At 39.1% G+C, this 14,596-nt stretch overlaps 1 protein-coding gene across 3 annotated transcripts in view; it reads left to right on the top strand.

Moving 5' to 3' along the window:
- The window catches only part of TMEM50B (transmembrane protein 50B), a 35,316-nt gene extending 22,530 nt beyond the window's left edge, over positions 1-12,786 (top strand). For all 3 annotated transcript variants that reach the window (XM_007113189.2, XM_028492620.1, XM_007113190.2), the window contains 4 exons: positions 1,177-1,244; positions 5,015-5,107; positions 8,029-8,086; positions 11,344-12,786. In XM_007113189.2, coding sequence (XP_007113251.1) covers positions 1,177-1,244; positions 5,015-5,107; positions 8,029-8,086; positions 11,344-11,389 — 265 coding nt within the window. In that variant the 3' untranslated portion in view covers positions 11,390-12,786. The remainder of the gene's footprint in view (positions 1-1,176; positions 1,245-5,014; positions 5,108-8,028; positions 8,087-11,343) is intronic.
- The last annotated feature ends 1,810 nt before the right edge of the window (positions 12,787-14,596 follow it).

Genomic DNA, 14,596 nt, shown 5'->3' with positions numbered 1-14,596 from the left:
AGGTCACCACAGAGCACTGAGTATCTAATACATTCAACTTTTACCATGGAGTATTATTTTTTTTAAGTGTATTACTTAACTGTATTTGCCAGTATTGGAAGGAGGGCAGGACTGGCCTTAAATGAGATTGATCTATGGCTTTCCTTTTTTATTAAGTCATTTTTAGGTTTAGCCATTATCTCACTTCATAAAAGAGTTTGGAAGCTTTTCATGGATGTCTTTTAATAATTTTAAAAAATATGTTAAACGTTAAGATTACGTAATTTTCTTATACTGTCAGGAGCTTTAAAAAGGTAAATTGTAGAATATGGAACTACTTATAATCATTCAGGATGCTAAGAAAAGACAATTCCTGCTACAAATATACCTGCTCTAACAAGAATGGAAAGAGAAGCTGAATAAAGTGGCCCTATTTATTATACCAAATGTTCTCTGAATTTGAGAAATGGATGAGAGAAAATCACTTGACTTTTAACACAAAGAGAAACTTTTGAATTCTTGGTTATAATGAGAACCTTAAAATGGGGTAACTCATGGTGGGTCATTCACGTATAAATGTAAAATAAAATAGACAAAGAACTCAGAAAATTGGCCTCTTTCATAATCTTTGGAGACAAGTGATAATAATCCCTTAAAATTAAGTATGTTTTTGTTTGATGTTACTATAAATGGAAATGTTTTCTTAATTTTGTTTTCAACATATTTATTACCAATATATAGGAAAGAAAACATTGATATTTTTTAAAAAATTAAGTATGTTTTCTGGGTGTACTTTAGGAAAATAAGACTAGCATAGTATTTCTATCCACTAGGATATTTAAGTTAAAAGATATGTTCAGGGCTTCCCTGGTGGCGCAGTGGTTGCGCGTCCGCCTGCCGATGCAGGGGAACCGGGTTCGCGCCCCGGTCTGGGAGGATCCCACGTGCCGCGGAGCGGCTGGGCCCGTGAGCCATGGCCGCTGGGCCTGCGCGTCCGGAGCCTGTGCTTTGCAACGGGAGAGGCCACAGCAGAGGAAGGCCCGCAAACCACAAAAAAAAAAAAAAAAAAAAAAAGATATGTTCAGTTATTCAGATACTGGCTTTAGATAGGAAATGCTTCCCTTCTAAATGATATATAAATATCTATGAATATTTTAGCATTATGAAAGCTTATTAGATAATTTTGTATTGTTCTAGGATAAATGCCGTGTCCAATGCTCAGGTGAGAGGTGACAGCTATGAAAGCGGCTGTTTAGGAAGAACAGGTAAAGGCACTTTGAGTTGTTAATGTATGCTGGTAAAAGAGGGATTTATCAGCAGAAAAAACGAAGCCTCTAGTGAGTCTTTATTTAGGGATGATTAATGATTATGCAGGATTTTTTAAAATTTACTTTTAAAAAAAGTTTCTGTGTTATTTAAAACTTTAAGAAAGTTAAAGTTACTGCCAGAGGTTACTGGTTTTTGTCATGTTATATTGCCCATAGTATATAGATAAAATGTTACCATGCAAAATCAATGGATCTTGACTGTTCCTGTGTTAATGATGGATTTATTCTTATCCCAAATGTTGACCAATAATATTACTTACAAGGTGGCTGACCGTGATTACTGAACAGCAAAGTATGGACACATTAAGAGATCTAACCTAGGATTACAGTGTTTTTCACATTCAGTTCTGATCACCTGAGTAACCACCCATAGGCTACAAGAGAAGTATTTAGAAGAAACATGCTGTTTGTCTACATATGCATTTTTTTTGAGTTTGAATTTTTTTTGATTTGTCATCCAACAGTATTTTTCTTTTGTTCAGATTATAACACATTCTATTAGAATCCAGGGGTTTGTTTTCAGTGGAATTTCCGTGCTGTATATAAAAAGCTCAGGACTAGACATTCTATTTCCAACCTTTAAGGACTTGGAGGGGTGACTTGTGGTTATAGTCAGGAATTTGGAGTAGGTGGGAGAGGAATTTTGAAGGATGATTAAGAATAATAGCAAGTACTTGTAGAATACTTAATGTGTACCAAAGACTGTCCTGAATGCTCTACACATATTAACTCAATTAATTGTCACAATAGTCCTATAAGGTAACCACTCTTGTCCTCAGTTTTAGATTAAGGAACTAAGGCACAGAGAGCTTAAGTAACTTGTCCAAAGTCATAAAGCAAATAAGTGGTGGGACCAGGATTTGAACACTGACAATCTGGTTCCAGAGCCCATGCTCTCGGCCACCATGCTATGTTTGTATCCAGTCGAGAATCATTTAGTCTCTTTGTCTACAGTATCATATATATATATATATATATATATATTTGTCAGTGTATTTGAGGATAACATATAAAATATAAAATAAAATTCAATTTAAAGTGTACAGGTCGATGAGTTTTGACAAACGTATACAGTTGTGTAACTACCACTACAATCATGATATAGAATATTTCCATTACTCCAGAAAGTTCCCTCATATCTCTTTGTAGTTAATCCCCTTTGCCCCACCTCCTGGCCACCACTGATCTGCTTTCTATCACTGTAGTTTTGCCTTTTCTAGAATCTCATATAAATGGAATCATAAAGTATCATAAGACATTAAACCAAATCAAGGAGCTGATGAGCTTAGCTTTAAAAAAAATTTCTTTTTTTTCTAAGAACACTAAACATGAGATCTACTCTCAACACAATTTTAAATGCACAATACCATATTGCTAACTATAGGCACAGTGTCGTACAGCAGCTCTCTAGAGCTTATTCCTCTTGTGTAACTGAAACTCTATACCCGTTGAACAGCAACTCCCACTTGCCCCTCTCCTAGCCCCTGGCCGCCACTATTGTACTCTCTGTTTCCATGAATTTGACTCTCTTAGATACCTCACATAAGGGGAATGGGCCTTAAAAAGAAGGAAATCCTGCCATATGTGACAACAGAGGTGAACCTGGAGGACATTATGCTAAGTGAAATAAGCTAGTTACAGGGGGACAAATTAGCTTTCTTTTGTATCTGATGCTTTAAATGCTGATGCACATTTTATAATTTCACTTCCATTGTGATCCTTGGAGAATTGGAGAGGATGGGGATAGTGACAAATGACAGATGAACCTAAGTTAAAAGTGCATTGTGTGTGTCTGTGCGCGCGTGCTTACACGCACATGCATGCCTTGTGCCCCAGCTTCAGCAGGTAATGTCAGGAATGAGTGAGAATAAAGAATAAAAAAGCATGTATTAGCAAGTGATGTTGTGCATAGAGCACACATTAACTTATTTGATCATTTTTCTTTCAAAAATATTCCACAGGCATTGCTGTGGATTATGTTACTATTATCTATTTTCTGTAGAAAATTTCACTGTAACTTACCCAAAACTTTTTAGCTTAAAGGTAGAACTTGTATGTGCCTTGGGTCTGTCTGGTTCCAAAACCCATACTTTTTACTCTCAGTAGTGACTATAACATTTAATTCCATGATTATTTCTTACCTAGTTAAAATTCACAGTCAGTTTACGTCAGTTTACATTTATACGTGGTACCTTTAGTGCAAGTTCTGTCTAGTGCTTCAAAAATTCAGGGCAAACTATCTTGTAGGCATGCTCAGCTATTGCCACACTAAGTTTTCATACTACTTAAATGGTTTATGTGTGATTTATTCCCATTTAATTCCCAGAGGAATTTGCAGGAAAGTGTTATTAACGTAATAAATATACTACAAATGGAAGTGTTAAATAAGAAGGAACAGGAACTAGGTAGAAAGAAGATCATGTATTGATACTTAGACTCTAGGACAAAATGGATATACTCTTAATTATTAACCTTGACTCTGAGCTTCCTGGTAGTCAAAGCAAAAAAGGGAAAACGTTACAGTTTTTTATTTTTTGCTAAACAAAAGTGTACTCGTTTTTCAAGGGAAGTTTTTTTCTTGTTCAGTTTTGTTAAAAAATTTTTGTGTGGTCGTATATAAAGGACATGAAGGAAAATAATTACAAGGATTTTTGATACTTCCTTTCATTCACTTTAGGTAAAAGCTGTGATTGAATTTGGAGGATGTTTTCCTTCAAGGAAGTAAACATTGCTGTATATTTCTGGAGATCTGCTTAGTATTATAATAAAATTTAGATAACCTAGGGACCCATTTCTCTCAAATATCAGCTGTTCTACCCATGCTGAGCTTTGAGCTTCCTGCATATCTGGTGTCTAAAATATATGAATTTCTGTTCAGTTAGTAACAGAATATCTGAAATTGAGGCAAATGTAGCTTTCTGTTATGGAAATTGGCTTGGATTTTATTTTCACTTCAGGGGAGCTATATTCCCCTTCCATAGGGTGACAGGCTGTCAATATACCTGTGATCAGGGTCTGGCACAAATGCTAACTTGCTTTCCTAAAAATGTATTGAATCTACTCAGGTGTCCAGATGATCACTTTATTGAGATTCTGTTATATAACTTCTAAAATTCTATACAGTAGGGGGTTGAAGAGATGCTTTTGTCCTTGAACTTTTCAAGGGTATGTGGTACAGTTTGGCTGAATAAGAGAGATTGAATATATGGCTGCTCTTAGTACCATGTTGAGTAGTACCATGATATTATTAACGTTGATGAAAAGAGGTCATATGGTCCTTATTCATTTGCAGTCTCTCATTCCTGTGTGGTAATGACTATCTGAAATACATTTGCTATTTCTAATAGAGCAATTACTTTGATAATATATACAACACGGTAATTTTTCAGTTAGGGTTTAATTAATCAGTTTAGTCAAATAATTACTTCTGAAGCTTGCCTACTTTAGTTTACTCAGCTGTTAGTTTCTCTAGCCAGTAGAATGGTAACTTACCCTTTTTCCCTTTGCAAGTATCGCTTAACACCTTTAAGTTTTAGTTTCTTTTTTTCAATCTTCATTCAGTTAATTGTTTTAGCAGGTGTATATAAATACGTGACTGTCTTTGATAGGCATAGCATATATTAGATGAACAGTGTTCTAGTGTTATGTATTCCTAAGGCATAGAGCTGTAGAAATGAGCAAAATCATAAAGCCTATTTTTCACACAGGTGCTCGAGTTTGGCTCTTCATTGGTTTCATGTTGATGTTTGGGTCACTTATTGCTTCTATGTGGATTCTTTTTGGTGCATATGTTACCCAAAGTAAGTATTTATTCCTCTTTTATTTCATAGGAAGGATTCAGATATGTCCTTTATATTTGGCTTAGTCTGTTAACTCCCCGTGGAGTAAAATTTAGTTTAATAATTCAGTTAGCTTGAAGATAAGACTCTGTTTAAAGATATAAATTATTTAATAAAACTTCTCAGGGGGATCATTTAGTGCAGTGGGATAGCCTCGTTAGGAAATCCAAGCCACTGACAAGACCAGGTACTCTCAGCTATCTCTAGAGGTTCTGATTTCCTTCCTTACCCCAGATAGCCAGGCTCTATACCAGAGGCCTTTTACCGAGGGTTGTAGTGGTAAAAGTGAGAAATCTGTACAGGGCTACAGCCCCTTATACACAATTCTAAAATCCACAAAAGTGCTGAAGGTCAGATTTTTCATAACCAGTTTGGCAGCAAAACCTGACCTAATGATCCAGGGCTCATTATAGTCTTTATTTCATTTAATAAATATTCAAATGTTTTATTAGAGGAATGTGGTTGTATTTGATTGTGGGATGCTGGCCCAAACATAGTTGGGGGTACTATGTAATATTATGCCTTGCGTTACCGTTTTTCCTTTTTTTAATAAATTTATTTATTTTTGGCTGCGTTGGGTCTTTGTTGCTGTGCGTGGGCTTCCTCTAGTTGCAGGGTGCGGGGGCTACTCTTCATTGCGGTGCGCAGGCTTCTCATTGCTGTGGCTTCTCTTGTTGCAGAGCGCGGGATCTAGGTGCGTGGGCTTCAGTAATTGTGGCACGTGGGCTCAGTAGTTGTGGCTCGCGGGCTCTAGAGCTCAGGCTCAGTAGTTGTGGCGCATGGGCTTAGTTGCTCCGCGGCATGTGGGATCTTCCCAGAGCAGGGCTCAAACCCGTGTCCCCTGCATTGGCAGGTGGATTCTTAACCACTGAGCCACCAGGGAAGTCCCCCTGTGTTACCATTTTTAAATCTGAAAATTCCTGAGCTCCAAAGCATACCTTGCCCCAAGGATTTCAAGATAAGGCGTTGTGGACCCCAGTATCTTTCTGTCCACTGATACATCTTCTCTCCAACCCCAGCCTCTAATTTTTTATTCATAGGTACAAGGGGAGTTTTTTTTGTTTTTTGTTTTTATCTTTATTTTTTAGGGGGCAGAGGTGCTGAGAAGCACTGCCAGTTCACAAGAGGAGTTTTTTAAGTGCAAGACTGAAGACGTATGTAGCCTTCATGTTGAAACTGTTGATGCAATGGAGTGAGCTCTTAGTATACCATTCTGAGTTTTGTGACTGTTCCAGTCACCATAGCTTTTCATTACGGGGATGGCGAGAAGTTTTGAAAAGCAGGACCCAGTCTTAGCATGTGCTTCTGGAAGCATCAGAAGAACCTCTTTCACTGGCTCTCTCCCTTCACTCCAAAGACAGGAATAAGTTTCAGATAACAGTTTATTCATCTTCTGATGCCTCTATCTTTGGAATCTCTTCGTCACTCTGCTTAACTGTCACATCTTGTCCTGACCCACAGCTGACCTTTTAATATCTTGATAGGATCCCTTAAGTATCATAGATTGATCAGTATAAGATTTGGGAATACCTTTGTCTTTCATTTTGCACAAAATAGGTCAGTACAAGAGGACAGTGGTTGCCTAATGTTTAATTAATACTACTCTAAAATGTGTTATTTTAGTTAATTAAAATAATCTGGAGCACACAGTTCTAGTATGAAGCTTATTTGAGGGAAAGTACTTTTTTTACTTTCTTTCTTTTTTGGGGGGGCTGTGCCACGCAGCTTAGGGGATCTTGGTTCCCCAACCAGGGATGGAACCTGTGCCCTTGGTAGTGAGAGTGCAGAGTCCTAACCACTAGACCCAGGGAATTCCCTCAGTGGTCGTATCTTAATCTTTAAAGAACTAGTACATACTGAGAAATTTCTCAATTATGGATCTCATCTTCATATTTCTACAGCGTTGCTCGTTACATATACTTTTTAGTTTGTAAACTGACTTCAGAGAGCATTTCTAACACATATTTCAAATCTTCTACTGTACAGATTTTTCTGGAACTGTTAATAATCATAGCAGCAGCTAACATTTATATAGCACTTTATGAGCCAGAAACTGTTCTGAGCACTATGAATAGTCCACATCTCACACTCTGTGGGGCAGGTGCTGTTACAATGCCCATTTTACAGATGAGGAAAATAAGGCATAATGAGGTTAAATAATTTGCCCATGGTCATACATTTAGTCAATGGTAGAGTTAGGATTCAAATCCAGGGGTATGGCTCAAACTTGGGGCTTTTAACCATGCAGCTGTATTGTTTGCTATGATATCAAAGGCTACAAATTGAATATTTCTTCATCCCAACTAGTATTTTTAATCAACATTGATAGTTTTATAGAAGTTAAATATCCACAAAAATTTGAGTAATTTCCAAATTTTTCTTTTTCCTTCCTATGAAGATAGTGACTGTTTTCTCCAGGAGAATATGATGATGAATTATAATGATTCTTTTTATATATGTCAGATTTGTGCAATAAAACTCCTGAATTCATGAAAGAAAATAAAATGAACATACTGTTACATCATCAAAAATTTAATTTGTATCTTTCTAACATTGTGTGTTTCTGTATTGGCCATAGGAAATGAAGGGATGAGCTGCTGCTTCCTCGGCAGTTCCGATGCAGCTAGAACCATAGCAACTACTTTAGACAAAAGAAAACCTAATAATTTCATTGTCTTTTATCCAGAGTGAGAGTAATCCTTTGTTTTGGGAGAATGAGATTGTCATTTTCTTACTTAAATTTCATTGTGGATTTCTTAGAGTTAATGAATAATAGTAGTGTTTTATAATATACAGAGCATGTCATTATGAGTGGCATGAATACTTTGTTACTGCCATTTGCCTTTTGTAATTATCTGATCTGTTTTACTTTGTGTGTGCAGATACTGATGTTTATCCAGGACTAGCTGTGTTTTTTCAAAATGCACTTATATTTTTTAGGTAAGTTGCCTAATTTTTTAACTAGACACCTATAACATTTACAGAAACATCATCTTTATTATAAGAGCAGCATAGGCACTGGAACATGTATAAATCTCTTGGTTAGTTACAATGTATAGAACTTCTTTTAAAAGGTGAAAATTCTACTATTGCATAAAAGCGTACACAAGCCATTTAATTAAGGGCCCTGCTATGTGCCAAGACCTCAGCTAGATGCTTTATATATGTTACCTTTTAAATTCCCACTTAATTATCTTAAATATGTAAAACAGGTGGTGCTCCCATTTTATAGATGAGGAAATAAGACTCAGAGCTTACTTAAGGCCGCTTAGCTAGCAAACGCAGAACAGGGATTTGAACCCAGACTGCTGCTTCCATAGCCTGTGTTTTGTTAAGAAACCACATCATGTACCTTTAATAAAATAAGAAAAAAAGAAATTAGAATTAATACATACTATGCATGTTGCATAGAAAACCTGGTTGGTGAATTGGATTTTGTATTAAGTTTTTAATATAACTTAAAGTAAGTATAAAAATTGGGCTTCCCTGGTGGCGCAGTGGTTGAGAATCCACCTGCCGATGCAGGGGACACGGGTTCGTGCCCTGGTCCGGAAAGATCCCACATGCCGCGGAGCGGCTGGGCCCGTGAGCCATGGCCACTGAGCCTGTGCGTACAGAGCCTGTGCTCCGCAACAGGAGAGGCCACAACAGTGAGAGGTCCGCATACCACAAAAAAAATTAAAATAAAATAAAATAATATCAAAAGTATTTTTTAGGGGCAATCTTCTAAAAAGCTTCCAAAATGAAGCCCTGTAGCCTTTGCTTTCCAGAAAGAAATGTCTTTTAGTATAAAGATAGGTATTTTAGGCATCATTTATAAAATTACATCCCTTACCCCATACCCCTCTCACAAAAGCATTAAGATCTAAGCCTTGAAGAAGTTTGTTTTTGTCATTGATTTTAAGCAATTTGATTATGATGTGCTGTGGTGTAGTTTTCTTCATACTTCTTCTGTTTAGGGTTCATTGAGTTTCTTGGATCTGTGGATTTATAGTTTTCATCAAATTGGGAATATTTTCAGACATTATTTCTTCAGATATTTTTTTCTGTCCACCCTGCCCTTCTGGCTTCCAATTACATGTATATTAGGCTGTGGGAAGTCATCCCACAGCTCACTGGTGCTTAGTTCTTTTCATGTTTTTTTTTGCCCTACCTCTCCACCCCTACTCTTACCCCATCGCTCCATCAGGTATTCTCTTTTCTTGTTTTCTCTCTGTATTTCATTTGGGATAGTTAAAGATTGTTATATCTTTTTTTTTTTTTTTTTTTTTTTTTTTTTTTTTTTGCTGTACGCGGGCCTCTCACTGCTGTGGTCTCTCCTGTTGCGGAGCACAGGCTCCAGACGTGCAGGCCCAGCGGCCGTGGCTCACGGACCCAGCCACTCTGCGGCATGTGGGATCTTCCCGGACCGGGGCATGAACCCGTGTCCCCTGCATCGGCAGGCGGACTCTCAACCACCGCGCCACCAGGGAAGCCCCACGAGTCTTGCTTTTAAGCTTCGTTAGGCAGGACCAAAGCAGATTTAGTCTGGAATTAATATGTCCCCCTTACTAAGGCAGTACACTTTTGAGTATTCTTCCTGATTCTCCATGTAGTCTGAGGTTTTCCACTCTGCTATGAGATTCTGAAGTCTTCCCAGCCCTGTGGGAGCTTTGGGAATTGTTCTTTCCAGTGATTCCTGCCCTTTTCTTGGGTAGTTTCCTCACATTCATCTGCTGTCAGCACTCGGCAGAAGCCTCAAGGGGAACCCCCTACCGAACTCCTAGGCTCCCCCTCTCTAGCTCTCTGGACCCCGCCTTGCACACTCCAGCCGCTTGGCCTCCCTGAACTCTCAACTCTGTTTCCTCAACTCAGGGAGACCACTGTGCCCTGCCTGGGTTCCCTCATTGCACTGTGGCCTGGACACTCTTGGTTTTGAAAGATGTTCGACAATTTCTGCTGTCTTGTGATTGTATTTCTTGGCATGTGACTGACAGCTTTCTGGGAATACAGTGAATTTTCATGAAGACACCTTAGGCACTGTTGAGAGATCAAATTTAAATTCAGATTCAGCCCTTTATAGTGGTAGAGGAGTCTATATAAATGACAGTTGGATGAACAGAAACCTTGTATGTGTAAAGGCCCGTGCTCACATGGGCAGTGACTGCTGCATCAGCGATGCGCTCTGCCCAGAGGCCAGCAAGTTATCCAGCCAGCTGTGTGCTTCCTGTGTGCCAGGCCTTTTCTAAGCACCAGAGTGCACTCCTACTTCTCCGGCCAGTCTTCCTCTGTTTCCTTTGCAGGCTGATCCTCCACTCTCTGGCCGCTAACTTTTGAAGTTTCTTAAGCTTCTCTTCTAAGCCTCTTCTCAACTTGTTCTTTCTCTAGGTGAGGTCCTTTTTGCTTGGGACTTCAGTTATTGCCTATATGCCAGTGAGTCACAGATGTCTATCTCCATGTCTAAACCACATATCCAGATTCTTACTTATCCCCTCTTGGGTGGCTGACATTTCAAATCTGCCACCTCCAGCGTACCCACAACTCAAACTCACGTTGCCAGAGTGTCCCATCTCTCTGCCCCGCTTCTTCTTCCCTTATACCTTGCTGAGATAATTCCCACTCTTCTTTTAGATCTCAGTTCAGTCACTACTTCCTCAGGAAAACCTTCTTGACCTCTAACTAGGTCAGATCCTTATATTTCCCTCTCTTGGTACCATGTGTGTCATTGAGTTGGTATTTGATTGTCTCCCATTAGTGAGCACATTTGTCTTGTTTTGACTCACAGTCATATTCCCAGTGCTTAGCTAGGTGCCTGGTCCCCAGCCAGTACTCTGTACAGTAATTATTTGTTAAATGAACGAAGAATTTCAACATGGTGTGTTAGAATGTTTTCAGTGTTTGTAGCTCAGACATTGTAGGATGGTAGAGATTTGAGTGACCCTCATGCCGGCTACTATGAGAAATGCCCCCTTTCCTTACAAGTGACCTATCTAGTAACTTCAGGCTTTAAGAAAAGATATTTAATTAAGCTCAACCATCAAGGTCAACAAACTGCTTTATAAAACAAGCAAATTCAGACCAACACCACCACAATCTTTAATTTTACAAATTGATACAAAGGGATCAGTGAGGTACCCATCAAAGCATATTTAGAAAATAAATTCTCTTTTGCATTTCTATGTGATTTTACCTCATGATTTATTTTAATATCTTTCTAGCACTCTGATCTATAAATTTGGAAGAACTGAAGAGCTATGGACCTGAGATCTCTTCTCAAATCACATTTTCCTTTTGTTATATTCTATTTGTAGATAAGTTTTTATCTCAATATAATTTACACATTGCCAAATGGAATAGATTGTACATTAAATGTTTTGTTTCTTTACACTTTTATGCTCTGAGTTTTGAAATAGTTTTATGAAATTTCTGTCCTTTTTTTTTCATTGAATAGATTGTTAATATGTACATAGTATAAGACTATATAGATGAGATGATCTGTGTCAATTTTTTTATTCTTGAAGACTTAAAGCTTAATCTGTTCCCTGAGCCAGGGTTGTATCATCATCTAATTGTAGAGTTAACTACTTTGTCTCAGTATCTCTAATTTTCAAAATGTGCAAAAAATACAGCTCCATATATCTGAAATAAGCACTGAGCCATTAAAAAAGGTATTTCAGCAAGTTGTAATTTATTTTGGCTTAAAAATGAGATTTTTTTAAAAGGAAAAATGTTTGCTCTTATGTATAAAGTGGACTTTTATATGAAGATTTTTTAAAATGCCTGAAGGACTAGTTTGAAAGCCTCTTTTAAAAACAATTCCTCTCATATGACTTTATTTGAGAAGGGTTAATACATGATCAGATAAGCTCAGTTTTATATGGTTGATGTGAAGAGACTGTAAGGCAGCTCAGCAACATGCTTCTTACAAAAGCAGCTTAAATGGTTCTCTTTTGACAGCCTACTATTATCTGACATTACAAAATTCTATATCAAGCAAGTTTGAGACAACTGCAGCTTAAAAGCATGAACCATATAACAAAAAGTGGAATAATTAGTTTCAAGATAAAGCACTTCTTCCCAAAGGGGATTATTATGACCTAGTGAAAAATTCGGTGTTTCATCCACCTAGTTACTGACTGCAAGTCTCTTTTTGCTCTAGCTCTCAAGCTTTAGGTGAACTCTTCTTGCAGAATACGTCTTTAACCTGAAAGTTCTTACTCCAGTCAAAAACTTCTTTTGCTGAGTTTGAAATACTGTATTTGCACTGAGTATATTCCCGTGAGAGATTTCAGAGGGATAGTTGGGTCTTTATTTCTACTTTTGCTTTCCTTTGTTATACAGGTTTTGTGTTGCACTTTTTTCCTCCAGAGGGATTTTTCTAGAGCCTTTTGTTGTAAGACAGAATAATATCAGTGGTATTATATGCAGCTTCTAATATAAGCCTTATTTTGCTTAATGTCTCTCCTCTCTGAGGATTTACTGTGCACAGAGTATGAAGCAGTTGTGGAATGCTGTGCCTTTGTCTAGATACCATCTTGATTAATTACTTCTTTCTTTGTTGTTTTTTCCTCAAAAAAACTGTCTTGCTTCCAACAAATTTTAAGACTGATTACTTGTTTCCACTCCCTTCTAACCTCTTGCAATAAATATTACTTCTCACACATTCTAGTATTGTTAAATCTGTTGGAGAAAATGAACTGTAAAACGGGGTTGGCTGTTCATTTTGCAGTTACTCAAGTGGACCTGGTCAAAGAAGCAGTTTCCCTTATAAAATAAAGAGAAATATGTATATATATATATATATCTATATCTGGGGGGTGGAGCATGCCATGCGGCTTGTGGGATCCGAGCTCCGTGACCAGGATTCGAACCTGGGCCCTCGGCAGTGAAAGCACGGAGTCCTAACCACTGGACCAGCAGGAAATTCGCAGGAGAACTATATTATACTTAGATTTGTGAAATGCTAATGTGAAGGCTAATGAAGGCCGTCCAGAAGGCGTGGTGGCTTTTTTTTTCTATTTTTGACTCTGTCACGAATTTGTTTTTTAATTGTGAGCAAATCACTTAATTTCCCTGTTTGTTTCCTCATTAAAGAAAAAAAAGATAATGTTAGTATCCACTCCTATCAGACATTGTAAGTTAGAATAGAGTCCTTTGTAATCATTTAAAGATACATGTGATTCCCTTAATATAAAGGTCTCCTGGGGCAGAGTCAAGATGGCGGTGTGGGAAGATGCCGAATTAGCATCTCCCCACAACTAGGGTGCCTGCCGGCCGCTGGTGGGGGACCCTGATGCCCAAGGAGATGGGAGGAACTCCCAAGTGAACTGATAGGACGTGGGGGGACAGAAGGAGGAGGAGAAGTGGAGGCCAGACAGGATCCACGCCCTTGAGGCCGGGGAGTTCAGGAGAGGCAGGCAGGAGGGACCCTCTGGGAGGAGTGGAGGGTGTTTGCCCCACCCACTCAGGTCCAGGGAGCCTGCTGAGCTCCCAGGCTGGTCCCCTGCCCTCCAAGCCCCCCCCCCCCCCTGCTCCCCCTGGCTGCATTGGTCCTGGGGGCATAGGAATGAGGCCTAGGGGAGTTAAGGAGAGGCAGAGGGGCGGGGCCCTCCAGGAGGAGCAGGAGAGGAGCAGAGGGCGATTGCCCCGCCCACTCGGGCCCAGAAAGCTTGCTGGGCTCCCAGGTGAGGTCCCCCGCCATCTGAGACCAGGGGTGGGGGGCATGCCTGGGCCCCTTCTGTTCCCTGAGCCTAAGCCCCACGCCCCCCATCCCCCAGGGCCTTTTCCAGCCCTGTGGGTCCTGAGGATTTGCCCCGCCCACCGCCAAAACTTCGCCCTTGCTTATGCCCCGCCCTCCACAGCCAAAGCCTTTTCCCCCGTTGTTTTTTTTTTTTTCTTTTCCCGCCTCTTTTTTTACTATTGTAGTACTGATATACCTTCTGGTTGTTGATTCGTCTATATTTTTATTTTTATATTCTTCCTAAAATATCTGTTAGTTTCCTAGTCTATTTTATTTTTTACTTCGTTTTTTTGCTGCCCCAGGTGGCTTGCGGGATCTTGGTTCATGAGCCCAGGGTCAGGCCTAAGCTCCTGCAATGGGAGCTCCGAGTCCAAACCACTGGACTAACAGAGAACCTCAGACCCGAGGGAATATTCACTGGAATGAGGTCTCATGGAGTTCCTCATCTCAGCACCAAGACCCAGCTCTACCCAATAGCCTACAAACCCCAGTGTTGGAAGCCTCAGGCCAAACAACCAGTAAGACAGGAACACAATCCCACACATTAAAAAAAAAATTGAGATGGCAAAAAAAAGTGTCACAGATGAAGGAGCAAGGTAAAAACCTACAAGATCAAATGAAGAGGAAATAGGCAATCTACCTGAAAAAGAATTCAGAGTAATGATAGTAAAGATGATCCAGAATCTTGGAAATAGACTGGAAGCGTGGACTGAGAAAATACAAGAAATGTT

The sequence above is a fragment of the Physeter macrocephalus genome, chromosome 8 (genome assembly GCF_002837175.3).
Source record: "Physeter macrocephalus isolate SW-GA chromosome 8, ASM283717v5, whole genome shotgun sequence".
Classification (NCBI taxonomy): Eukaryota; Metazoa; Chordata; class Mammalia; order Artiodactyla; family Physeteridae; genus Physeter; species Physeter macrocephalus.
This window is presented reverse-complemented; position numbering and strand designations above follow the sequence as displayed.